General features: G+C 47.8%; 1 protein-coding gene across 4 annotated transcripts in view; it reads left to right on the top strand.

Annotated features, from left to right (window-relative positions):
• The first annotated feature begins 15,038 nt into the window (after positions 1-15,038).
• SYNGR1 (synaptogyrin 1) overlaps positions 15,039-27,362 on the top strand; it is a 28,533-nt gene continuing 16,209 nt past the window's right edge. Inside the window, exon 1 of one of the 4 annotated variants that reach the window (XM_005302523.5) lies at positions 15,039-15,387. In XM_005302523.5, coding sequence (XP_005302580.1) covers positions 15,289-15,387 — 99 coding nt within the window. In that variant the 5' untranslated portion in view covers positions 15,039-15,288. The remainder of the gene's footprint in view (positions 15,388-27,362) is intronic. The other 3 variants (XR_010597676.1, XM_005302524.5, XR_006172863.2) reach the window with 3 other exon arrangements.

Here is a 27,362-nt window from a genome sequence, read left to right as displayed (position 1 = left end):
TCCTGCCCCATCCAACCTCCCTGTTCTCTGACAGCCCCCCCAGGACTCCTGCCCCATCCACCACCATCCTGCTCCCTGCCCCCTGGCCACCCTTGGACTCTCCGCCCCTGACTGCCCCCCATCACCCCATCCAACCCCTCCTCTCATTCCTGACTGCCCCCCCCAGACCCCTGCCCCATCCAATCACCCCTTCTCCCTGTCCCCTGACCGTCCCTGGAACCCCTGCCCCTACCAGCCCCCTGCCACCCCACCCAACCCCCCTCTCCTTCCTCACTGCCCCCATTCAACCCCCCTGTTCCCTGCCCTCTGACCGGCCCAACGCCTATCCACACCCACGGACCCTGACCACCACCCCAAACTACCCTGCCCTCTATCCACCTCCCCTGCCCCCTTACTGCACTGCCTGCAGCACCGATGGCTGGCAGCGCTAGAGCCGTGCCACTCAGAGCACCAGGACAGGCGCCCGGTTGGAGCCATCCATGCCACTGTGCAGCACAGAGCACCGGGTCATGCCGGGCTCTGCAGCTGCGCTGCCCCAGAAGCTTGCAACCCAGCCACCCAGAGCATTGTGCTAGCAGCAGGGCGAGCTGAGGCTGCAGGGGAGGGGGAACAGCAGGGGAGGGGCCAGGGGCGAGCCTCCCGGGGCTGGAGCTCAGGGGACGAGCAGGAGGGTCCCGCAGACCGTAGTTTGCCCACCTCTGTGATAGAATGTTTCCCAAATGTTGAAACTGCATTACGGCTGAATTTGTCACTAATGATCACTAACGGTAGTGGAGAACGTTCCTTCTCTCTTCTAACTAGGGTCAAAAATGTCCTCCGATCCACCCTGACTGAAGAGCATCTCAATGCTTTGTCCCTCTTGATCATTGAGAATGAAATCATCAGGTCTTTGAATTACAATTACATCATTCATGACTTTGCCACAGCTAAAGCTAGGGGGGGGAAATTGTGTGAAGAATGGAGTATAGTGAGAGTAGAATAAACTTGTTAATTTTACATAAATAAATAATATGTAAATACATATGTAGATAAAAGTTTGATGACTTCATAATTTTTTTGCAATATGTAATTCATACTTAGGCCCTTCACAACCTTAATCCGGCCCTGGCTGCCGTGCTGGAGGGCTGCGTCCTAGTTCACCAGCAAAGCTGCCTCACTGCTCCCGTGCAGCCACAGGGCTCTTCTGACCTGCACTCCCAGGTGGCCTGCTGGAGCTGGGGTTTGAAAGTCCCTTGAGGCTGCTCATGCTGGAGTTGAGGGGGGAGAGGAGCGAGGGTGGGGGAAGGGGTCAGGGCCTCGAGGGAAGAGTTGGGGCTGGGTGGGGCCTGGGGGGAAGAAGCGGGGCAGGGGCAGGGCCATGGGTGAAGAGTCAGGGCAGGTACTCTGGGGGGAATATGTGGGGCGGGGTGGTCCAGTTATTAGAAAGTTGGCCACAGAAGCCCGAGATCAGACCTAGAGCAGGGCAGAGAGCTGATATCACCCTCAAAAGAGGGACCCTGTTACACCAGAGCAGGACAGAAAGCAGGTGCTCCCAGCACGCTGTAGTCCCCACGCACAGCGTCGATACCCTGTGAGCAGCCCTTAAGAAACACAGAGACAGTGACAAGAGGATGTTCAGTCACGACAGGGAGCTGAAGGAGGACTTGGGAGGTTGGCAGACACTGGGTCATGGCGTGGAGGATGTTGAACTAGGAAAGGAGAGCACAGTGCCCGGACAGCATTGTGTGGTGGCAGAAGTTATTTTGTGCCACGTAACACACTTCCTAAAATGAGGATCTTAAACTACCCAAGATACTACAGGATGGAATTGCAGCACTGAGTTAAACTTGTGATCCATCTAGACTAGTATCCTGTGTCCAAGAGGGGCCAGGATCAGATGGTGGAGAGGAAAGTGTTAGAGACCTCACAGTAGGCAGATATAGGGTAATTTGCCCCCATTAAGGTCTAATCCTAATCTCTACTAGTTAGAGATTGATTTAAATTTTGAAGCATGAGGATTTATATCCCTTCCAATACTCTTTGTAAGCTTTGACAACAGAATAATAGAAATGTATGGCTGGACCTTGAGAAGTCATCAAGTCCAGCCCTCTGTACTGCAGCAGGACCCAGTAAACCTAGACCATCCCTGCAAGATGTTTGTCCAACATGTTTTTAAAAACCTCCAAAGATGGGGATTCCCCAATCTCTCTTGGAAGCCTGTTCCAGAGTTTACCTACCCTTATAGTTAGAAAGTTTTTCCTAATAGCTAACCTAAATCTCCCTTGAAGCTGATTCTGCCCATGACTGCTTGTCCTACCTTCAGCTGACATGGAGAACAACTGATAACAGTCCTCTTTACAACAACCCTTAACATATTTGAAGACTTATCAGTAGACCCCTACCAAATTCATATGAATGTGTCACGGACTGTGAAATCTGGTCTCCTCTGTGAAATTTGGCTATTGTAGGAGAGGTCGTGGTGTTGCCACCTTTATTTCTGCACTGCCTTCAGAACTGGGTGGCTGACTCTGAAGGCAGCACTGTTGCCGGCAGCAGCGCTGAAGTGAGGGTGGCATGGTAGGGGGGGTAGTTGTCATTTATGGGGGAGGAGGGGAAGGGCTGGCTTTACAGGTGGGCACCAGGGCCTGCACAACCCCCTTATGGGTCAGGACCCCCACTGTTACAACACAGTGAAATTTCAGATTTAAATATCTGAAACCATAACATTTAAGATTTTTTAAATCCTATGACTGTGAAATTTACCAAAACGGGCCATGCATTTGGTAGGGCCCTTCTTACCAGACCCCCTCAGTCTTCTTTTCTCAAGCCTAAACATACCCATTTTTTTTAAATCTTTCCTCAAAGGTCACATTTTTCTAAACCTTTTATCATTTTTGTTGCTCTCCTCTGGACTCTCTCCACTTTATCCACAACTTTTCTAAAGTGTGGTGCCTAGAATTGAGTAGAGTGAGACAATTACTTCCTGTGTCTTACATACAACACTTCTGTTAATACAATCCAGGATGATATTAGCCTTTTTCATAGCTGCATCACACTGTTGATTCATATTCAGTTTGTGATCCAATATAATCCCCAGATCCTTCAGCAATACTACCACCTGGCCAGTTATTTCCCATTTTGTAGTAGTGCATTTGATTTTTTCCTTTTGCGCTTATCTTTACTGACTTTCATCTTGTTGAATTCAGAGCAATTCTCCAATTTGTCAAGGTCCTTTTGAATTCTAATCCTGTCCTCCACAGTGCTTGCAACCCTTTCCAGCTTGGTGTCATCTGCAGATTTTATAAGCACACTCTTCACTCCATTATTCAAGTCATTAATGAAAATATTGACTAGTACCAGGTCCAGGACTGACTAGATACTACTAGATACATTTTCCCAGTTTGATAACCGTTGATAAATATTACTTGAGTATGGGCTTTCAACCAGTTGTGCACCCACCTTATAGTAATTTCATCTAGACCACATTTCCCTAGTTTGCTGATTAGAATATCACATGGGACTGTGTAAAGCCATACTAAAATCAAGTTATATCACACATATATCTACTGCTTCTCCCATGCATTAGTCCAGTAACCTTGTGAAAGAAGGAAATTAGGTTGGTTTGACCTGATTTGTTCTTGACAAATCCATGCTGGCTATTTCTTACAACCCTATTATCCTACAGATCAGTGGTTCTCAACCAATGCCCCTCAGGCCACTTGCTACCCAATCAGCATGCAGCTGCGGCCCATGTGACATCCTCAGCATACAGGTAGTATATATATTGTGTGGATGTGACCCACATAACACATAGAGAGCTGCATGTGTGGCCCACAATGGTAAAGAGGTTATGAACCACTGATCCAGATGCTTACAAAATGATTGTTTAATAATTTCCTGGTATCGAAGTTAGACTGACCGGTCAGTAACTCCCTGGGTCCTCTTTGTTCTTCATTTTTAAAGATCAGTTCAATGTTTGCCCTTCACAGTCTTTTAGGACCTCACTCACCCTCCACAAGTTCTCCATGATAATTGCGAGTGGTTCCAAGATTGCTTCTATGATAACAGAATATTATCTTTATTCATATAAATGTTCAGTCACTCAGTGTTGTTAATTTCTTTGCCTCAACGACATGGCTGGCATTGTAGATCTATGTTCCAACAGCAGATGGAAGAAATAGGGACCAACAAGAGAATTTTTCCTGTTCCATGATACATTTACCCAGCTCGCTCCTGTCCCAGGAGCTGAGGGGAGTGGTTATACCTACATAATTAACTCCTTAGACCTGGTTTTCTGGAGCACTACTGTACCTTTACCTTACTGCCAAAGTAACAGCTTACAAGGAATATCTCCCACTTAAAGGGGAATTCCATCTGCACAAATGCTCTCTGCCAGCCCTTCTTCTGGCCCCTGCTGTGGGGAGTGTGCTAAGGAGAGGACAGAGTGCAGTGCACTCCAACTATTCTTGACTTCCCACCGTCCTCTTGGCCTCTATTCCTGGGCCAAACACAGGGACAGAACAGCAAAGCCGTCCTCGCATCATTTCAAAGATAAGCTGAACTCTCTTTTGGTTTAAATATATAAATAAAATCTATGTTGGATTTCATGAAATTCACAGCTATATATGTGTGCACTTAAAAATTAGAAATGAATGGCAACCATCTGTCTGAAAAGACAATGGTGTAATGCCAAAGCAGATCAGATGCTATGTGCCGTGCTACAGCACTGCAAGTGGTTAAAAGCCCAATTGTCAAGTGACAGTCCTTGCCACAGATAATGCAGGTGTAAAGCGCAGGGCCGAAAGATGAAGCCAGTGCACTGCTAGCACCTCAGGTCTGCTGTGCTTTCCTCTTAACTCTTTTCACTTTCCACTCTCTCAACCCCCTCTCTTCAGTCTCTTTGACTCCCTCCAGCACGGTCAGTTGCTAGCTGCATCTTCCCACCTTGCTGTGTCGATGTCAAAAGTTTTCAGGTCCCTTTTGCAAATGACCATGCACCTGAGCCTAGGTCGACCCAGTGTCCTTGGAGCATCCACAAGTTCTCCATACATGAGATACTTTGGAATCCTTCGTCCATCTGGTGCCCATGACAAAGCCAACGCAGATGTCTGTGTTTGAGAATAATGATAAGACTTTGCAATTTTGCTTTCTCAAGTATTTCAGTGGCAGGAACTTTGTGATCCCACTTGATATTCAAAATAAAGAAAAGACAGAGGGTATGGAAAGTGTTTAGCCTGCTCTCATGTCTGCTGCAGCTGGTGTCACCACTATATAGCAGCATGCTCAAAACATATGTCTGGTAGACCTGTATCTTGTTGTGCAGTGCCAGTTTCCGGCTAGCCCACATGCACTTGGTCAGTTGGGCAAATATGGTGGCTGCCTTTCTGTTATGAAAATTAAACTCACCAGCTGGATTTACATTATCCGATACAATCGATCCTAGACAACAGGACTTCTGTACAACTTATAGCGTGATGCTAGCTATTAGAACTTCTGGGGCAGTCAAACACACCTTTTGCCATAAGCATTGGGTTTTGGTTTTTTGGTTGTTCTTTTTTTTTCTTTTTTCAGACTGACGATTAGTTCAAATTCATCACAAGCTAGCACAAAGCTACTGCAAAGGTGCTGGAGCTCCTCTTCACTGGGTGTGATGAGCACCACATCATCACTGAAAATAAGTTAGCTTATCAGCAGGTTTTTGACTTTGCTTTTTGCTCTTAGACCTGCACTGTTGGAGAGTTTTCCCATCTGATCTTGTATGGAGATGGAAATGTTATATGAGAAAGCATGACGAAGGAGCAGAGAGAAGAATATATTGAAGAGTGTTGGTAGCAAAACAAATCCCTGTTTGACACCACTGCAAATTACAAACATTTAAAAGTTTGATGGTTAAAACATTGTAAAGAGTTCTGCTCTACTTTATATGTTGCTATAGTCACAGGATATATACAGGAACTGGGGTAGAACCTTGGCAAGTAAAAACCATTCCAGTAGCAGTGGCAACTGCTCAGGATTGATTGTCCTGATGTGAGCCAGCTACAGTATGATCTTTGCAGCATTAGTCATAGTCCTAGGGTTTAAGGCCAGAACGGAACTACTGTGATCATCCTGTACATCACAGGCCACCAAACACCCAGCCACACTCACATCAAACCCAACAACCAGAATTAGACCTAAGTATTACAGCCTTTAGGAGATGAAACTATGGTGTGTCATAGTCAGAGAATAGGAGGGACCAAGGTGTACCAGTGCACAAAGCCTCTGCAAGCACTTTTCCTTCACTTTTGCCTATCCACTTTCTTCTATCACCAGCTTCCACTCCCTTTAAATGGACCATGTGTTTTCAAGCTACTAGTGTACTCTAGCATGACCCATCACCCCTCCTCTCTTTCTGATGCAATTGACTGTGGTGTCATCACCCAGTCATCTGAGGGGACTATCCAGAACCAAATACAGGGGACAGATGGCAGGGGAGGACATTACTGTCGAGATGAGCACCACCCCACAGCTAAGGAGCTGGAGTTCTAGGAGAGTGAAGAGCAGGGCCAAAAAGGTTGGATCTCCATCTGCCAGTGAAGAAGACTACTAGACAAAGAGCAGAATGGACTGGGAGCTGCATCGAGTCCACCTGGTGCTACTCTACTTCTTGACCTATTCTATCTTTGTGAACATCTACAAACCACTGTTCCATCCCCTCACCACTGTAGCAGACCTAGTGTCCCAATGGGTCACTGCCCAGGTGATCAGGCTCTTCATCCTGTGGCGCTGCAGCCTAGAGATGGCAATTGCTTTACTCTTAATTCTGGGCAAGAAGCTCTGGGCTGAGATGCTAGCAAATAAGGCACTATGGCAGTCCCTGGCAGCAGCCAGAGTCTTCTGCCTTCACGTAATCACCATCCTGCTGCACTGTGGCAGGAGATGTGCTGTGCAGCTGCTGGGGCACCTGAAACAAGTGGTTTGGGCTATCTTGTCATCCAGTACCCAGTGGGTCCACCCTCATCTGGCTGCCTGTTTCCGGGAGGACAGCAAGGACTGTAAGATAGTGCTGCGAGGAGGCATGCGTCAGGTGAGCATCTCGCTCTTCTTTGGGTTCCTCGATGGGGTGCTAGAAGTTTTCCACATGTCAGCGCTGGCAGTGAGAAATGGAATCACCCACATCTTCAGCTATGCCAGGCCTACATGGGACCCTGCCTCAGAGGACAACAGCTTAATTACCATCACTTCTGTCCTCCCCCCTGCCCGGGTTCCCTTGAGTCACCGCTTCAAGGGCCCTACAACTTCAGTCCTCAAAGACTTCCCCTCATCCACTGACATGCTTCAGTTTGTGGTTGTCAGTGAGAACATAGGCAGGGGTGCTGATAGGTATAGTTTGGAAGGCACAGCTCTTCCCCTGCATGTAAGATTCCAGAGCTATATGAGAATGAGAGAGCCATTTTCTGCGCAATCCAGAAGTACTACAGTGAGGCAGCTGAAGATAGCCTGCATGGTTTTCATTGTGCTCTACCTCTCCATACTTTCTGTCATTGTCCAGTGAGTCACATAAAGGACCAGCTCATATATTTGTGGTATTCTATTTATGAAAGATGTCCTTGCACTAACCCTGTTTTTGAGGGGAGGGGCCTAACAGCACAAGGTGTGTAATGCAGGGGGAAGAGTCCCAGTGGTGAAGTGTGGTTTAAGCATAAGATGTCCATCTCTGAGGACCATCTCTGAGGATTTGGGTACAAATCCTGATTTAGATGACAAGTGATAAGAATTTGGCCTCATCATATTTCTTGATGTGTCATAAGAACTCCATCAAGGAATGAAGAATATGTAGAGTGAGGTATTAAGAGGAGAAAGCAGGAAGTGGGATATAGTGTAATGGGAAGCCAGAGAGACGAGATGGAGTAAAGGAAGAAGGTGAGGGGCTGTGGAGGGAACAAAGGGAGCAGAGAGAAGCAAGAGACCAAGGAGGACACAGTGAGAGTAGAGGGAACAAAGAGGAAGCAAGGGAGTGAGGAGAGAAAAAGAAGGAATGGAGGGAGGGACAGGCTGAGAAGGGAGTTGAGGAAAACAGAGACCGTACAGAAGAGTGACAAAGGGGGTAAGAGACAAAAGGAGAGAATAAACAGGAAGAAAACAGAGAAGTAGAGAGAGATGAGGCAGGGACAATTCAATGTCTGTGGCCATCCCAGTCGTTGGCCTCTCTCCTGAGAGTACCAGCATAGGGAGCAATCTGTATCAAATAGGCATGTAGTTCTTTTGGCAAAGGTTGTTCAGTGCTCTACAGTATGTGCAATGAGTTGGGTGATCTCAGTTCAGTCCTAGCAGAGAGATGGACCACACTGCAAAAGCCACCATCACAATTGGCACTAATTGAGCTCCTGCAGTATTCAGGGAATGAGAGCAGCAGCAGAACAAAAAAACAAAAACAAATAAAAAAGTCACAAAAATCACAACCCCAACCCACCCTATGAATGCAGAGAAAAGGTCTTTAAAGATCAAAAGAATTAGGTCTGAATAAGCAGTATATGAGGAGAGAAGAAGGTGATAAAGAAGCAGGAAGAGTCTCAATATCCAATCAGTGTTATTAAAAAACACTCGGTAAAAATGCAGTACCCAAGCCAGTTTCCATTGGATGGCATTTATTTTTGCTACAAGTTAAAACAGATATAAGTTCGACACTCTCTCCAGTGGTTTTTTTATGCAAGTTGCCAGTGTGGCCCTTGGCATTGTGAAGTTTGGCCATCTTTGACTGCCTCTAGGTCTTTCCCGTCTCTAATGGTGCCATTCTGCATTATTTGATGGAGGGCTGTCCAATGGGGTCTGACCGTTAGGGAAACTGTGTGGGGGAGGTTATTTCCCATTTTATAGAGTGCAGTTTGCATGATGGAGTGAGGAGTAAGGAGCAGCTGGAGCCTCTAGAATATCTGAAGTGTTTGTGCAGAAGGATATCTGGAGGGTAGGGACTGTTTAAGACTCCCAAACATCTTGGCATCTTCCCTTTTGGATAATATAATTAAGGAGCATCTGAGCAGTGATGACTCTTCAGTTCTCTCCCCCTATTCCTTATTCTCTCTCTCTCCCTCCCTCTCACCTTTCTCTTCACCCTATCTCTGGAAGGGGGCTTGCCACACTAGCTAGGTGAAACCCCTGGCTGGGGATACCTGCTGGCTGTGTAGGCAGCAGAAGCCCTCTAAGGCAGAGGCCGTTGGAGGAACCAGGCAGCCGCACCAGTTTTGACTGATGCTGAACTGTGTTTATGCCTGAACAATAACTGCATCTCTGGGAAAAGGGCAGGGACTCTCGATACTGGTGACAGCGTCACTGATGCAGCTGGCTGGTGAATTGTCCCCCGCTTACTTAAGAGTGGGGAAGATGAGACAGATGCAATTACAGCGGCCTTGCATTGTGATGGCACCATAATGCAATGTCATCCCATGATGCTGTGATGTAAATGAATTTGTCTTGCAAATTTAAAAGGTGGTGGGAACCCTCCCAAGCGAAAGGTTCCTGCCTTTGGAGGAACCCTTTCAGAAGCTGTTATAAAAAGTGCAGTGTGCTCATGACATGATCAACCAATGGGTGATTCATCTGATGAACTGCTGCTACTAATTGGTAGTCCATTGGCTGAATGTGAGAGTTCAGATTTATTTGTTTTTCTTCCAGCATGACACTTAAAATATACATTTTCCATTATTCAGGAGATATCACTGGGCCAAATCCTGAATTCCTTACATAAGAAAAATCTCAAAGTCAATTAGCATTTTCTTGGGTAAGGTCTTTGAAAATGACGTAAGAGAATTAACACACAAAATACTTTGTGAAGTTTAAATGAAGGTCACTGCTACGCTCCCACTCCAAGAAATATTATCTTAAAAATACTAAACATTTAAACGTATGACCGTTGAACAATTAGAGGAAGGCAGATATCCAAATATATTCGCAATACATACAATCTCCTAAATAAATGTACACATGTAGTCATCATATTACATAGCCCAGAACAACCTTAATGACACCTGGAAATGGCCCAGTGATATGGGGTTAGAGTTAAGTTTTAAAAGGTTTGATCAATTGCCTTCACGTTCAGGATACACTAGCATGTTTTATTTTTAAGTAATCACAAAAAATATTTTTCTTCTGCAGTTATAAGACAAGTGAATACAGGGCCTATCACAGAGCAGTGTTGCAACTTTTAACTCTGCTACTGAACAGCTCCATGTTCATGGTAATTTGTAATGCCTTGTAACTCAAAAACAGCCTTTAATTTATTCATACTTTGCAAAAAGATACAGTATACAGTACCTAGACACTGTAAAAAACAAAACATCCTTAGATTAGATAACAATTGATCAGATAAAATAGATCTAGTTTCTTATATTGGAATCTATTATTTTAGCATCTGAACACCTCAAGATTTAAAAAAAAGACATAAGATAATTCACATCTCCTGTCCCAGCAGGGACATGTTATCAAGCCGATTGTGAGCTCTTCAGGGCAGGAAGCATGTACTCGTATTTTTAAGTGCCTGGTACAATTCACCCTGAATGCAGTTAGGGCCTGTGGGTACTACTCTGTCAAACAATACAAAATAATGCTCTGGAGTTAACATTATGCAGGGAAGGGAGAGCTAACAATAAGCCTTATCATGGAACCTGTCTGCAACAACTTAATGATGGAGACTATCACCTCTTCATAAGAAAATGTAATACATACACTACCAATATTAAATCACTCTCAGTTCATCTACTGGTATTTCTAACATACAAATCAGCATAATAAAAATCAAAGTCATACTGCTGGATGGTAGAAGCTAGCTCAAATCATGTCCATAACTTGTTTATACAAGGGTTTCTGATAAGGCATCTCTTCATTCTGCTAGCTACATAGGGCTGAGTTGCAACCTGAAAAGTTATTAATTGGGAACTGGAGGATGAGATAAATTATTAATTCCTCCTTTGGCAAAGGGAAATCAGATAGTACTGGAGTCAAGAAGCTCTCTAAGGTCTGTCTAGATTTGAAATTGTGCTAGTGCCCGTTTAACTACACCTCTACCCCGATATAACGCGACCCAATATAACACGAATTCGAATATAACGCGGTAAAGCAGCGCTCCGGGGGGGCGGGGCTGTGCGCTCCGGCGGATCAAAGCAAGTTCGATATAACGCGGTTTCACCTATAACGCGGTAAGATTTTTTGGCTCCCGAGGACAGCGTTATATCGGGGTAGAGGTGTAGCTGTTTTCAGACACAGCTTTTGCCAAACAGCTACAATTCTTCAGTGCAAGCTCCTTGCCCTTGCACCTGCATCACTGCTGGGCCCGTGCCCAGCCATAATCTGGCCCCAAATCCTAAACCACACCAGGTAGAGGAAGAGGAAAGCAGATCAGAATTCCTGGCTTGTTCTGCCAACAACCCAGTAGTGTTTGAGTCATCAGCAGGCGAATAAGTTCCTCCAGCCCCCTTCCCTGGCCTGCCAGTGTAGGGGTGAGGAAAGAAACACCAACAAGTTATTCTGTTGAGGATACAGGAGGAAAAAAAATTATTTTGTGCCCAAACTCTGATTCCTGCAAACACAGCTCACTACAGAGCCTTGTCTACACCAGGATTTGGGAGGCAAAACTTTCCCATTGTTGCTAACATTGGTGCCACTCTATCAATAGGAGCAATGACAGGGCATTAGCAGTCATTGGTGTTTTTTAACAGTGTATCATTTAGATGTGCTCTGAGCAGAAAGGGAGGAAGGAGAAGAAAAGATGGAAACATTCAATAAAGAGAAAAAATTAAGCTAAAGATAAACAGATATTGAAAAGTGTGAAGGAAGGAATGGATACATTAAGATGGGGTAAGGCCTCTGCCCTGCACCAAGCCTGAGTAAACAGGGTGAGCGTAAGGAGAACAAATCCCTCACCCCTTCCACAGCCAGAGAGAAACAGAGCTATTCTACAACTAGTGTAGCACCCAAGGGAGCAGCAGTTCATACACAGGAGTTTGGTCAGCAGACCCACATATATGTGTTATCAGGGATTCATGCCCCCATCTTCCCTGCAAATCCTCCCTGCTCAATGGAACCCCACACCCACAGCACAGTTCTGTTGCCTTTCCAGTGGCATGTGTCCAATAGGTGTAAGGGGGCAGGATTTGCCCCTGTACAGCAGAAGAAAAGTGGAGTGAAAGAAGGGAACTGAGGAAGAAAAGAGCAAGGGAAACAGTATGGAAAGGCAGAAAGTGTTAATAAATTTGCTATAAACTCAGATTAAAATGACGGATAACCAATGTATATATTATTGTTATGGCAGGTGTTCACATGAAGCCCTGTTATCCCCAAGGGTCGCCCAAATTCTTTTCCTTCGCATACAGACAAGCTTTGAGTATTGGAAGAAATGTTTGTGTTAGATTTTGGTTACCCACGTTACCAGGTAAAGGGAGCTGTGCTAGTGGCAGGAGAATTTGTTGTCTGCCTTGGTCTCAGATTAGAGTCAATTCCTGAAGCAGAGTTACTCTCCAGGAACCATGGCTTTGGGTTGGGTTGAGATTCCTGGAAATTGGATTTGCCCTGTAGGCTATTTGATCGTCTCATACCAGATCTGATGTACATATGTAAATAAAGCAACTTACGCTTAAAATGTACCAGATTCTGCAACGCTGATTTCTCTTCCATTGGGAAGCTAGACTGCAAGATTCCAGTGTCTGTCACCACTCAGTGGTCTTCCGGGGGTACATCAACTAATCTAGATATTTGCCTAGTTCTACAACAGGCTACATAAAAAGCACTAGCAAAGTCAGTACAGACAAAAATTTCATACAGACAATGACTTGTTTATACTGCTCTATATGCTATACACTGAAATGTAAGTACAAGATTTATATTCCAATTGAGTTATTTTATAATTATATGGTAAAAATGAGAATCTAGCCTGTAAAATGGGATGTGTATTATTATTATATTGATAATTATGGCAAACCCTAAGTTAATAGTTAAAACAAAACATGTACATATAGAGCCAAATTCCACTGTCAGCTGTACTGATGTAATTGAGAGCAGAATGGTATAATACTGTGCCGAGATAGTTGTTCTTCCACAACACAATGTAAAGCATACCTAAGGAATGCACCTAGCATATAAAATATTAGACAAGCTTCATAAACTCTCAGAGAGCTTCCATCTCCTCTCCCGGCTCAGTGACACCCACAGAAGAAGGCTTTATGGGAAGAAATCTGCATGAAGATCCCCTTACAGAGATCTCCCACACCATGGGCTGGGATTTGCTCCATGTGGAGAAAGCCTCAGGACCCACACCGCAATTTGGCAGAGCCCAGAGGCCAGCTCCTTCTGTGTGGAGGCCCTGATCCCTCACTGCAGCCATGCTACCAAGCATTCCCCCTATCATGGCTGTCCCCAGGACCAGAGAAGAAGGCACCCAGGAAAAGACAATGCAGTCCCAGACTGTATTCTCGTTGCTCGGCAGGACTGGCTCTAGGCACCAGCAAAGCAAGCACGTGCTTGGGGTGGCACAATTACAGGGGCAGCATTCCGGCCATTCTTTGTTTTTTTTTGCTTTGGCAGTTGCACTCTCTGAGCTTTTTTTTTTTTTTTTGCTTGGGGCGGCAAAAAAACCTAGAACCGGCCCTGTTTCTCGGTGAGCTCTGCAGAACTGGCAGGTGCAATGTGCAATCACTAGTCCCAATGCCAGTCTGCCTGATGTGATAGATCTAAGAAAACCTCTTACAATGTCAGTTTCCCCCGTCAGCACTGCTCAGATTTGAAGAGGCAGAGCTCACATGTCCGAATATGCTAAATTAAACAAGCCTAAGTTTGTTCACCTTCGAGCATGTTGTAACATCTGTTTCTCCAGGCTTTTACTGAGGGGGTGGGTTAACTATGTTGAGAGAAGAGGGGTTTACTCTCGGTATGCAATGTTTTTTCTTTGTTGGCATTGCTTCAGCCTAAATTCTTTGTAATAGATTCAGTTGCACCTAAAGCTCTAGGAGGTTGCGTGCTCATACATCAGAATAAATCCACAAAAATGGAAGGAAGGATGGTCCAGCAGTTAGGGCACTAGCCTCGCCCAGCCATTAGGAGACCTGACTTCAATTTCCTGCTCTGTCACAGACTTCCTGTATGACCTTAAGCAAGTCACTTAGCCCCTCTGTGCCTCGGTTCCCCCTCTGTAAAATGGGGATAATGGTACTTCCCTACCTCAGAGGAATGTTGAGAGCTTGAGTATGTTAAAGGTTGGGAAGCACTTTGAGATCTGCTGATGAAAAACTAGGTATTATTAAATAAGAAGCTCAAATTTTCTAGAAAATGTGTCTAGAGGAGAGCGAAAAAGAAAAGTGAAACAGAGCTTTGCTACGAAGAATCCACAATGTTGCTCATACTCACAACAGCTTTGACTTTCTCTACACAATGGTTTTTACAAATGTTAAAAACCCAGGTTTCAGAGTAGCAGCCGTGTTAGTCAGTATCCACAAAAAGAAGAACAGGAGTACTTGTGGCACCTTAGAGACTAACAAATTTATTAGAGCATAAGCTTTCGTGGGCTATGAAGAAGTGGGCTGTAGTCCACGAAAGCTTATGCTCTAATAAATTTGTTAGTCTCTAAGGTGCCACAAGTACTCCTGTTCTTCTGTTTGTTAAAAACCCAGTGAACCTGCTTCTGATTTCAATTCACCAGTGTAGAGAAGTAATTCTATTGAAGCAAATGGCGTCTGGGCATAAAACCAGTGTATGCAGCAGGAAAATCAAGCCCAATAACTTGAGCTATGTCTCCACTACATTTTTTTTCTTTACAATTTCCCACCGAGGCAATTCCACTGGTGGTAGCAAGGGTCGGAGTCTTACCTCAGACCAGCAGCTTTGCCAACTCTCATGATTTTACCACGAGTCTCAATAACTGGTGTTTTTCTTCAAGCCCCAGCTCTTGGAAGCTGGTGATTATATGAGAATCTCAGCTTTCATTTTTTCAAAAGTATGTTTTTAGCCTTTGTGGTTTCAAAGAAATTCTTGAAAACATGAAATGAGCACACGTAAGCACTCAGAAACCCCTTGCCTGGCGCGTTCCCGTCACTCAGCTGCTGCTGCGAGGGAGCGCGCGGCCCCTGCACTAGCGCCTGCCCTGGAGCGGAGCGTGCGTATCTCTCCAGCCGGGCAGCGGTGACTGAGCGGGGAGTGACAGCGCGGCCATGCACAGCTAGCCCCCGCCCGCTCGCCCAGCTGCCTCCGTTACCCCCGGGGCAGCGTTCCTGGGCACCCCCGGCCAGCTGCTCGGAGTGGCTCAGACACACGCAGGGGCTCAGCGGCGTGCCACGGGGCGCCCCAAGGATGGAAGGGGGCGCGTATGGAGCGGGCAAAGCCGGGGGCGCCTTCGACCCCCAGACCTTCTTCCGGCAGCCTCACACCGTCCTGCGGGTGCTCTCCTGGGTAAGGGCACGAGGCGGGGGCCGATCCCTGGGGGCAGGCAGCGGGCTGGGGGGGAATGCCCTTCCCCGGCCGCGCTCCGCAATGAGCCGCGTGCCCTGCGCTCGGGGGTCCCCGTTCCCCCCCCACACACACACCTGCCGGGCCCCGCAACCCCCCCACGCACACCGGCCGGGCCCCATCGGGAGGGGTGGGGGGGGGCGAAGCTGGAGCCGGTGCTGCAAAGTCACCTCTGCTCAGGCAGAGGCGGCCGCCCCGCTGGGAACCCCGGCTCAGGTGGCGGCTCCGGTGCCGGTCGCGCGTGTCCCCCGCTGCGGCTGCCCGAAAATGGGGTGTTTCTGCAGCGGGGTGGGGGCAGAACCCGGGAGCCGAGAGGAGGGTGGAAAATGGGACGTGATCCAAACACAATCCCGCGGGGGGATCCCGTCCGGGCGCGGGGCCCCTCCCCAGGGTAGGATCTGGTGCAGTGGGGGCGTCCCCGTCCCCCCGGGTCAGTCAGTGTTGTAGGGACATTTTCAGGGAGGAGCTTGTTTGTTTTGTTGAAAAGGGGGACCTGGAAACACTGGTGTCTGCGGGGGGTGGAGATGATGATTCTGCACGGCAGCCCCTCTGCCTCGCCAGCCCGTCTAATTCTGTCTGCTCTGCTTGCTGCTGGAGACAGGGAGCAGCGAGGGAGGGGGCTTGAACGAGATTACGCGGGGCGGGGGGGAGCGTGTTGTCCTTTCTCGCCCGCCCGGCTCCCTTGCCTTCTTTCCCACTCTGCAATGTGTTGTGGTTCTGTGCAGGAGGGGGTGGGACGGCTCGGTGAGAGGGGGGAGGGGAAGGGTCTTTTCGGCCTCTTTTCCTTGCTACGGTGGGGGGAGGAGGGTCTCTCATCTTGTAACGCTGATCCCATGGCTGTAGCTCTGTGCGGGAAGGTCATGGGGATTAAGGGAGCGAGCTGCAAACACAGAGCTGGAGAGAGAGATTGCGTTAAGAATGGGGTGGGGGGCAGTGTGAGGAGGAGAGCGTGAAGAGAGAGACACACACACACACACTAAGGTGGACAAGCATGAGCCTGAGGTGCCCCAAAGCAGCTCCCTGTTTTTGTTTTTTTAAATGTATATGGAAAAAATGGAAAGGAAAGGGCAGATAGGGGGTGGGGGGGACACGGGTTGATCGGATTGGCCAGCCTGTTGCTGGCACTAACATCCCATAGCCAGATCAAGCTCTGTGCCGGTGCAAAGGAGGTGCTCCGTCTGCTGGTGTGACCAAAGTGGCACAGTCCATTTCTGTCAAGGAAGATGCCCCTTCAGCCTGATTGCAAAGCCTAGCTGCACCCTGAGATCCCTGGGGATATGATTAATATGGTCAGTTGATCTGTCGGACCGGGCCTATGTACGGTACAGTACAGCGTGGTTGTTACTGCGGGACGGGGAGTTCAGTAAATCTGGCGCAAAGCTGCTATGGAAATCCATTATGAAGTGATGGATGCACACACACACACCCCCATCGCCTGGCTTGGGGAAAGCAGCAGAGAGTGTTCCAGCCAAGGATGATGGACATGATGTGACCTAAAAGGATTTTTCCAACCCTAATCTCTGGGACAGAATTTCCTTTCCCTTTTTTGTAATACCACGACTTCACTCTAACACTGCAGGCAGGGTTCTGGCTTCCCAAAGCCAGGAGGGAGAGAGAACAAGAGACGGTCTCTGCTGTGCACTTCTTTCTGCTCCATTGTTTCTTGTACTCTGGCGGCTCCTCCATGAACTCCCATACTTGTTCCATAATGACTGCCCAGCCATGACAGACTACCCTGCATTTAGCATTCCCTTGGATGCCCTACTGTTTCCACACAACCACCAGCTCTGTCTCCTTGACCTTGACAGAGGATGGAATGGGATTGACCCTATGCAGAACATTACAGACCTTCACTTAGCTATAGAAACAAATGTCCCACTGCAGAACATTGGCAGTACCCTGGGGTCAGCATCCCAACAAGGACAGCCTGCTTGTTAGTCACGGGGAGAAAGGGGGTGTGCTCCTTTTTCTCCCCCTTACTTCATTTTCTTCTCACCAATTCCTATTGGCCCATTTTATCCCCTTTTTAGCGCCTCTCCCCCAGTGCTGCTGAGACAGAGCCTTGAGTTCACGGGCTCACCCAAAGCATTTGTAATGATATGCTGTGTATTATTAGGGTTTATTGTGAAGCACCTGAGATATGCCTGGCACTTTACCATCACAGAGTAACACCTGGCCCCATAGGTGTTGGAACTAGGGGTGCTGGGGTGCTGCTGCACCCCCTGGCTTGAAGTGGTTTCCATCATATCTAAGGTTTACAGTTTGGTTCAACGGCTCTCAGCTCCCCCACTATACAAATTGTTCCAGCACCTCTGCCTGGCCCCTGCCCCATAGAGCATGCTATCTAATTTCGATGAGTGCAGTACACACCTTTAAAGGATGAGGCACAAGAACTCAGGTAGGTTGTAGAAGATGGCGTATGTTGTTTAACGTTGAGAAGAAGATGAGCTCCTGGTGACAGGGTCTGACACACAGGAGGCTTAGGCCAGTGTAGAGAGGTTGGCTTCACTAGAGTGAGACTCTGGGCACTGTCAGGACATTGGTGTGAGGGAGCTCATGTTTCCAGACTGCTGCTGGTGATAGGAAGTAGCAGCTCCCCAGTACGCACGTAAGGATGCTTGTTGTAGCACGTGGGCAGAATCTTTCTTTCTTTACACCTGACAAAAAAATTAAACCAATTTGGTGCAGGCAATAGGTGTTGGCTCAACAGTCCTGGAGAACAGAGTCCTCTACGTTTTCCCCAAACCTGCTTACCAAGGGCAGTAACCACTCAAACCTCCCCCACACTGCTCTCCATCAACATGCCTCAGCTTGGAAAAAGCAGCACCTACTGGAGCGTGGAGGAGTTAATTGTACATGATCTGTTCAGTCCCTAGCCTCCTTGTGGAGACCCCCCCCCCACAAGGGGGCCAGTGGAGATGGGGGGACTTGTCCACTGACAACCAGACTGAGACAACCAACTCTGTTCACACAAGCCATGCTACGCATAGGGAAATTGGGGCACAGAGAAGTTAAGCAACCTGCCCAGCATCATCCAATGAGCAGGCAGGGCTAAGAATAGAACGCACAGATTCTGAGTCTCAGGCCTAGATCACTAGGTCACATTGACAGGAGTTGTATTTGTATTTTACCTTAGAGGTAAAAGGCTTTGTCTCCCCTTCACACAGACCCTGTCTTTTTGTTCAAAAAAAATCTCCCACTTTTGCTAGTACTTGTGCAGTTTCACCTCCGGCTGCAACAGTAGGAGTCCTAGTGTAGATGAGGCTTTTACCACCATGTCACGTAGACTTGTTCTTAGTAGGCAGGCCAGTTCTACGCTAAAACGTTAGAGCGACTCAGCTACGTTGCTCGGAGATGTGAAAAATCCACACCCCTGAGAGACATAGTTAAGCCAACCTAACCCCCAGTGTAGACAGTGGATTAACTACAGCAATGGGAGAATTCCTCCTGGCGATGTAGGTAGCAGCTACACTTAAACTGCTACAGCAGTGCAGCTGCCGCAGTTCAAGTATAGATCTAGCCTTAGATGACACAGTGGGTAAAATGCCAGTGGCTCTATACTAGAGCTCCCATAAGTGTTAGCAGCATTGGAAAGCTTTACAGAAACCAGGCTTGAGTCATCCAGTCACACCCTTACCCTGACCTGTGATTTCCACTGAAATCAGTGATCTAGAGATGACAGCCTCTTTATACCATTGTCAGCTACACTGAACAAGCCATTCCCTGTTCCACGTTTCAGATAAGAAGCTATTCCCATCTTCTTCCACACAGCTACATATGCTGGTTTTTGGGCCTGTGTAAGTCTTTAAGGCAGGATGTGACATGCCCAGGGTGGATAATAATCAATTATTTAAAAAAAAAAAAAAAAAAAAAAAAAAAGGGGGGGGGGATTTTTTTTTTATTTAAATCGGATTTTTTTGATAAAATGCTTTTTGAGGAAAAAACCTATCTAAAGATAGTTTTAATTAAGATACATTATAGCTCAAAGATATTTTTCATATCATCATGAAATAGGGATTATAAATTCTAATTCTATAGAATTATAGAAATAGAGACAATATATTCATGTAATGTTTAAGAAAAGTTTTGTTAATGAGTTCCAATAGTTCATGGGTTAGGGACCCAATCTTATGGGATTCCAGGGGCTTCTGTATAGATTATTTAGGTTAATCTTTCTATCTACCCAATGGGATTCAGTGCTTAGTTTGAATAGGGGAGGGCAAACTTTTTGGCCTGAGGACCGCATCGGGGTTCTGAAACTCTATGGAGGGCCGGGTAGGGAAGGCTGTGCCTCCCCAGACAGACTGGCCCCCATCCCCTATCTACCCCCTCTCACTTCCCACCCCCTGACTGCCCCCCTCAAAATCCCTGACCCATCCAACCCCCCCTGCTCCTTTTCCCCTGACTGCCTCCTCTTGGGACCCCCTGCCCCTTATCCAATCCCCCCGCTCCCCACCCCCTTACCATGCCGCTCAGAGCACCAGGACTGGCAGCTGTGCCGCCCGGCTGGAGCCAGCCACGCCGCCGTGCAGTCTAGAGCACTGGGACAGTCTTGCGGCTCTCGCAGCTGAGCTGCCCGGCAGGAGCTCGCAGCCCCGCCACCCAGAGCACTGGTGGCGCGGCGAGCTGAGGCTGCAGGGGAGGTGCCGGGGGCTAGCCTCCCCGGCCAGGAGCTCAAGGGCTGGGCGGGACAGTCCCATGGGCCTGATGTGGCCCGCAGGCCATAGTTTGCCCACCTCTGGTCTAGAAGATACCATTAGAGATACTTAGTTTTGCAGTTCTCAAACTGTGGATTTGCTTGTTAACAGCAAAAATGTTTTAAAATAAATAAATAGGGGTGAGAAATAGTTAAATAAAACAATTTAAATGTATGTCTGGTGATGTTCTCCTCCTAATACAGCATGGCAAGAAAATCCTCCAAATATTAATGATTAACCTGTTGAATTGGAGATAGTTCACCTCCCAATGACTTCATAAATGTCTGCTTCAGTTAGCTCTGGTAAATGAAACATCCAAATAATCATTCATTTTCTGATATAGCTGTAAAATTAATCTGAAAAGTTTTCAAAGTAAATCACTTAAAAAATGTATAGTGTGTACCTTCTAAAAATGAAGCCTACATCTATCTCCGAGTTGTGAAGAATATGTATTAAGGTTATAACAACCAACAAGAATGCACTTTTATGTAGAAATCCATGATTAAATCGAGTCTTCCTGAATAGTGATTTAAATCAATTTGATTTAAATCAAATCCACCCAGGACATGCCCACTTTTGAATCTAGCTTTGACTCCACAAATAAATAAAGTGTTAATTGAGAAAAGGCTTGTTGCTTATTGTTCAGGGTTTCCTGATTGCTGGGCACTGTTAATTCCAGAGATTGAAGCATCATTCAGTTTAAAAAACATAAACAGCTTGGGAGTGTCTCTTTGTTTTAGAAATAGGTTCAGTTAGGTGGCTTGGTTCTGTGCATTTCAAACAGCAGCTGCTCAGTGAAAGCTTTGAATAAAATGTTGCCATGCGACTAGAAAAGCAAAGTTTCCTTCAACCATATGTAAGCTCCAGAATCAGCTAATAAATAATAATAGGATAATAAAAACAGCCCCTTACTATCCCCTCTCCTCTTTCACTCCATGTTGCTGTTATCATTTATCTCTTTTAATTACAGAAACTCCTAGAGCTTCTATCTAAACTGAGATCAGGGCCCTGTTGTGCTAGGCCCGCTACAAACACATAGTGAGAGAGAGTCCCTGCGGCAAAGAGCTTACAGTCTAAATACACAAAACAGACACAGCAACTATAGCCCAGAGAGGGGAAATAAGTTGCCCAAGGTCACACAGCAGGTCAATGGTAGAGCTGGGATAGAACCTAGATCTCCAGGTGCCTAATTGAGTGCCCTATGCACTACATCATACTCTCTCCAAGCCCTGCACTTACAGGACTGCTAAATGTTGGGGCCAAGTCCAGTGGGAATGTAAATGAGGGTGTAAGCGGCATTCGGAGTACAGGTTAGTCAAGTAATGGGTGTAAATAGTGAAGCAGTGAAATTTACAGTGATTTGGTTTTTGGGGAGCAGATCCAGTCCTTGGTGTGTAGTACTGTAAGTCAGTGGCAGCTATACCCACTTCCACTAGGACCTGAATGTCCCTGACGGTGTGGAGGATGGTGTGTGTGAGAATAGAGAAACAGCCTTCTTTTACAACCCTATTAGGGGCTTTTTCTGCTATTCCCTTTTTCTCCCCCCACCCCACCCCTGTGGCCAGGTGTGGAAGTTACACATGCTGACTGCTAAATCATTGCAAATGACCCTGTTACTACTTTAGATGTATGTTGGTCAGAAACTGGCTGTAATTTACAGCCCATGTATGTCACTGCTGAATTCAGCCTAGACATTTCCATTGGTGGTGCCTCCACTTACTTCAGGCTATTGAGTCTCTGGGAGAGGGACTTACCCCCTCACCTTTCTGATGGGTGACAAGGGGATTCAAAGCTGGGCTCTGTGCTTCCCCACAGTGAGTTCCCAGTCTCACTCTGGTAGCAGAGCGGCATTCATGAGTTTCCACATTTGCTCAGCCTGGGTTCTTCCCTTCGGTTTTTGCCAGAAATAGCACTGAGTGCTGTGAGTGGTAGCTGCCTCATCTTGTTCACATGATTTCACCACACCCACCACACCTGCTTGCTGGCTGCCTTCTAGTATGTCAGCAGATAGGCCGCTGAAGGGAGCACAGCAGTGCATATAAAATGTATTTGGATTTAATTAAAGCAGTGGGTGCAGTGTTTCATGAAGCCTTATTGACAACAACAATTCAAATGGGCTTGGGCAGGGACGCTGTCATGTGAACTGAGAACTGGCTAACAGACCACAATAACCAAAGAATAACGATACATAACACTAGATTGATCTGGGGGAGATGCCGGGTGGGTTACAGCAGGGACTGTTAAGTCGAGTTTTGTTTATCATTTCGGTAATGATCCGGGAGTGGCAGTAAGCCTCATGTTACTGACATTTGTAGGTGACACTAAATTGGGCAGAGTTGCGAACCCCAGTGAGGAAGGAGAAATAACACAAAGGAACCAAGAGCAGTTAGAAACATGAGCAAAAAAGTAATAAAATTAGATTCATCTTGGAAAAATACAGGCTAATACACTGATGGAAAAATAAGGGAGACCATTGGGAAGCAATAAAGCAGAGGGACCTAGGGGTGATAGTGGATTGTAAATTAGACATGAACCCACAATAGGAGATGGCAGCAAACAGGGCCAGTGTGATTTTTTTTTCCTTTAAGGCATGTATGCAGAGACATCAGTTACATCATGGGGTACAGAGATAATAGTTCTCTACAAAGGTTGTGCTACTGCACCTAGCATACTGTATTCAGTCTGAGAACTTCATTACTAGAAAGATATTGATGAATTAGAGGGTGTTGTGAGAAGGGAAATCACACAGATCATTAAGCCCTCCAGTCCCTTTATGAGGAAAGATGAAATTTGATTTAAATATGTGTACAGTTGCTAGGTTGAACAATAACCAATAGGAATAGAATAACCATCTGGAAGCATTTGAAGGGTATTGACACCAAAGTTAGAGAGGAATGTTTTCGGGTGGTACTAGGAGTAATGGGATGAAATTAAGAAGATTGTTTAGCCTGAAGATCAGGAAGAATGTTTGGTAGGGGGATCCGTTGGATTAGGCTGAGCTCAAAGCTGCCTATGGGAATCTGGATGAACAATTCCCTTTAATTCCCTTTAATTTTTAATCCAGATCCCTTCGAAAAATCTCATCCTTACTCTCCAAAGGAGACGTGATAGAAGCCCCTTAGGGGACACATAAGACGGCCTGTACAAAGCACTAGAAAATGTATTGTTGGGTGCAGTTACCAGGCCTAGGTCACATAGTAGGTCTTTTCTGTCTCTGTTGTCGAGTGTAGGAGGAGCACTTCAGTGGAAGCTGGGTTGGGTTGCCAAGGAGGGAGAGGAACAGAACGATGGCGGAGAAAGGATGCTTTCTTCTGTTATATAGACTTCTCGAGCGCTACTCCGGCAGGATGTAACAGGGTTAATACTAGGGAGCAGCACCTCAGCGCTGTGTAGCAAAGTGGGCCAGCTCAGTCACACCATTTCAAGTCCTACAGTGGGAACCGGCTGTGAGAATTTAGGATTCCAGAGCCTTCTACCTCTATATCACCTGCTCCAGGTCAGCCCCAGATCGGCAGTGACTAAAAGCTGTTATCTGGCTACTGATAGGATGAAGTGAGCTAGTGGGTTTTGTTCAATTCCTACTGGGATTGCTGTCCACATTCCCTCCCCCCACCCCCAGCTGACTGTCTCAGCAGAGCAACCAAATAAGTAATGGGTCATGGAGATGGACTGTCCTGCACAGAGGTGACCCTCCCGGTCAGGGCTCAGTCACAACAGGAGGGTGGCATCGTAAATTCTCTCTAAGCTGCGGGGCCGCGCAGCAGCTTATTAAGCACAGGGCAGGTGCTTAGTGCTGCGGCGGGAAGAGATTCCTCTCCCCCGGCTCCAACCTAGCCCAGCCACAGACCTGCCATGGCCAAGGGAGAAGTGCCCCTCCCCTGGCCCCAACCCAGCCCAGCCCAGCCTCACATAACAAAATTCATTCCGCACATGGGTGGGAAAAATTAGAGGGAACACTGGTGGCATCTAGGAAGTTTTGGCTGCCTGAACAGTACCTTGCTGTGTGGGTAAACACAGGCCTTTAGCTGCCAGACTGGTGATCCAGCACCTGTCACAGACGTTTACCAAAGAAACTAAGTATATGCTTTCTTCAAAACTACCTAAATCAAAGTAAAAAGAACAGGAGACTTGTGGCACCTTAGAGACGAACAAATTTATTTGAGCATAAGCTTTCGTGGGCTAAAACCTACTTCTTCAGATGCAATAAATCAAAGTAGACGCAGAAAGAAATGTATCTATGTTGGGCTCTCCAGAGCCTTCCAGGAACTCTAGTTGTGGGTGCCTGGATGAAAATAAAAGCTGGATAATCTCTAGCAGGCCTGTCTTTCTCCTGCTTCTTTTTGCTAGCCTAGCTTGATTTATTTATTTATTTTGGGTCACTACCGATAGCAAACGCAGGAGAGGTTTTTGCTTTGTTTGTCTGAGCAGGATTTAATTATAAGCCCCATGAGGAATAGTATGTCACTAAAATATTTCCTTTTTATAATGAAATAAGGGCTTCAGGGGAAGGGGAGAAAGCAGGCAGCGTGACAGCCTTGTGACTGCAGGCAATTGTGGGGAGTTAGCTAGGGCAGGAAGCATGGCAGACAACTCCACAGTAGGGCAATCTTGGGGATCTCTGGAGTGGAGGCAGCGTGTTGGATTCCTCATGGGATAGTCATTAAATTCTAATGCACCGCTGAAAGCAGGCAGTGTTCTGCACGCATCATGTGATGCTCAGGAGGGCCTAATGCACTGCTGAAAATGGGCAGCATGATGGAAGCATCACATGACACTCAGGAGGTTCTGCTATGCTGGCTACATGGCTCAGCCTGCAGTGTTGGGGCGGAGGGGAAAGCAATGCCTCAAGCAGAGGGAATCTCTGCTTCCCAGAGTGTGGTTCCTCCCTCTGCTGCTGTTTAAATCAGCTTCTTCAATTCAAGGAGGAAAATGTCTTTCAGGAAGGAAGCTGCCTTCCCTTTCCCCAGGCGCTCCCCTGCCCCTTCTCCCCTGCCACGGGCACACGACACACACGCTCTGCACAGCATGCGATTCTATCAGCAGGTTCAGCTCCCTGGTTTCCCCCTTCAACACGCCAGTGTTCATTTGATCTCCTCTGGCCATTCTGTCAGTTGCCCCCTCGCAGGGCTGGCTTCAGGCACCAGCGCAGCAAGCTGGTGCTTGGGGGCGGCCCATGGAAGGGGGCAGCACGTCCGGGTCTTCGGTGGGAATTCGGCGGCAGGCCCCTCAATCCCTCTCAGAGGGAAGGACTGGCCGCCGAATAATGAAGCGGTGCGGGAGAGCAGCCGCTGAAGTGCCGCCGATCGCGGCTTTTTTTTTTTCCCCCCTCTTCGCTGCTTGGGGCGGCAAAAAAGCTAGAGCCGGCCCTGTTCCTTCGTTACTGCACTCTGATACGGGGGATGTGCCATGGGAATGCATGGTAATAGTTTGTGGGTGTCTAAGAGGAGGACTGGCTGCAAGTGATAAAGCGAGTCCACCGTAGGGTGGGTGAGGAGCACGGTCGGAACTTCTGAGTTTGCCTGACCGAACTTGCAGGCCAGTGTACTTCCGACATAACTCCACAGCAGTCGGTGGGGTTATGTCAGTGGTTCTCAAACTTTTGTACTGGTGACCCCTTTCACATAGCAAGCCTATGAGTGCAACCCCCGTTATAAATTAAAATCACTTTTTTTATATTTAACACTCTTATAAATGCTGGAGGCCAAGTGGGATTTGGGGTGGAGGCTGACAGTTCGCAACCCCCCAAGTAATAACCTTGTGACCCCCTGAGGGGTCATGACCCCGAGTTTGAGAACCCCTGGCTTATGTTGACTGCTGGACTGACGTGAGAAAAGAATTAGGGCCCACGGGTTTAACTGAACAAGTGCTAGACAAGCACTAGATTCTGCTTGGTCTTTATGCAAGCATGCAGTGAGGGGTGGGAGCAGGGCGTGTCAGAGCCAGCCAGGCGTGCAGGGACTGATCCCTAGCTATTCCTGCAGCAGTGCACAGTGCCTGGAAGGGGGCAGAGAATTGGTGGAGCAATGGCACAGCATCCCAGCACCAGCAAGCAGAGTTAGTCACCATCCAGTGCAGGGGCGGCAGGTTTGTATCATTTTTGGTGGTGCCCAGAATGGGTCCAAGTCCCGCCTCCTCCCCACACCTGCCTTGTAAGCTGATATATATATTTTTAAAATAATGTAAAAATGGACTGGAAACAGTAAGCATTTAACAATTTCCCTATATTGCACAATGTGGTGGGTATGGGGGGATGAGGGCTATGGCTGGGGGTGAGGGCTCTTGAGTGTGGCTGAGGATGAGGGGTTTGAGGTGTGGGAGGGGGCTCAGGGATGGTACAGAGGGTTGGGGTGTGGGGGATGAAGGATCTGGCTGGGTCTAGGGATGAGGGGTTTGGGGTGTGGGAGGGGGCTCAGGGCTGGGGCAGAGGGTTGGGGTGTGGGGGATGAAGGGTCTGGCTGGGTCTAGGGATGAGGGGTTTGGGGTGTGGGAGGGGGCTCAGGGCTGGGGCAGAGGGTTGGGGTGCAGGGGGGTGAGGGCTGTGGCTGGGGGTGCAGGCTCTGGGGTGGGGCAGGGCTGGAGATGAGGAGTTTGGGATGCAGGCAGGCTGCCCCAGGGGCTGGGGCCAGAGAGGAGGACTCCACAGTCCCCCCAACAGCACATTCACCCGGCACCATCACTGCACATGCTCTTAGGGGCCAGGCCCCTCTCAGGTCCAGGCTCACCTCCCCTGTGGTGGGTGCGGGGGGGAGGGCTGCCATCGTATGTATGTGCCTCCTGCCTCAGCCTGCCGCCGCTCCCTTTTGTAGCCAGCAGCAGCCAGCGAGGGAGCGCAGCGCGGAGCGTCAGGGCAGCCGCCCAGGGCGCAGGCAGGGACACTCCGGGGGAGGCATGCGGGGCAGCCAGGGGGGCCGGGGAAGAGACCCGGCCCTGAACATTAGTGGGGCCGGGTCCCCAGGCCCTGAATTTGCTGGAGCAAGGGCATCACAGGCCCATATAACTCACAGTCCCTGATCCAGTGGGAATGATGCAGCACCTGGAGCAGCTTGTGCACTCCTCTGTATGCTGGGCAGCCGCAGGAGGAACTCTGCCTCTCTGAGGAAAACGTCTTCAGTGTTCTCCCTCGGACGGTGCCTAGAGCTGGGCCTAAATGGCGCGACCCAGCCCAAGGGGAGCGCTTTCTGGTTCAGTACCTTGCAAGCGCTGCAAGCCAAACAGCTGCAT

This window comes from Chrysemys picta, chromosome 1, assembly GCF_011386835.1.
Source record: "Chrysemys picta bellii isolate R12L10 chromosome 1, ASM1138683v2, whole genome shotgun sequence".
NCBI lineage: Eukaryota > Metazoa > Chordata > Testudines > Emydidae > Chrysemys > Chrysemys picta.
This window is presented reverse-complemented; position numbering and strand designations above follow the sequence as displayed.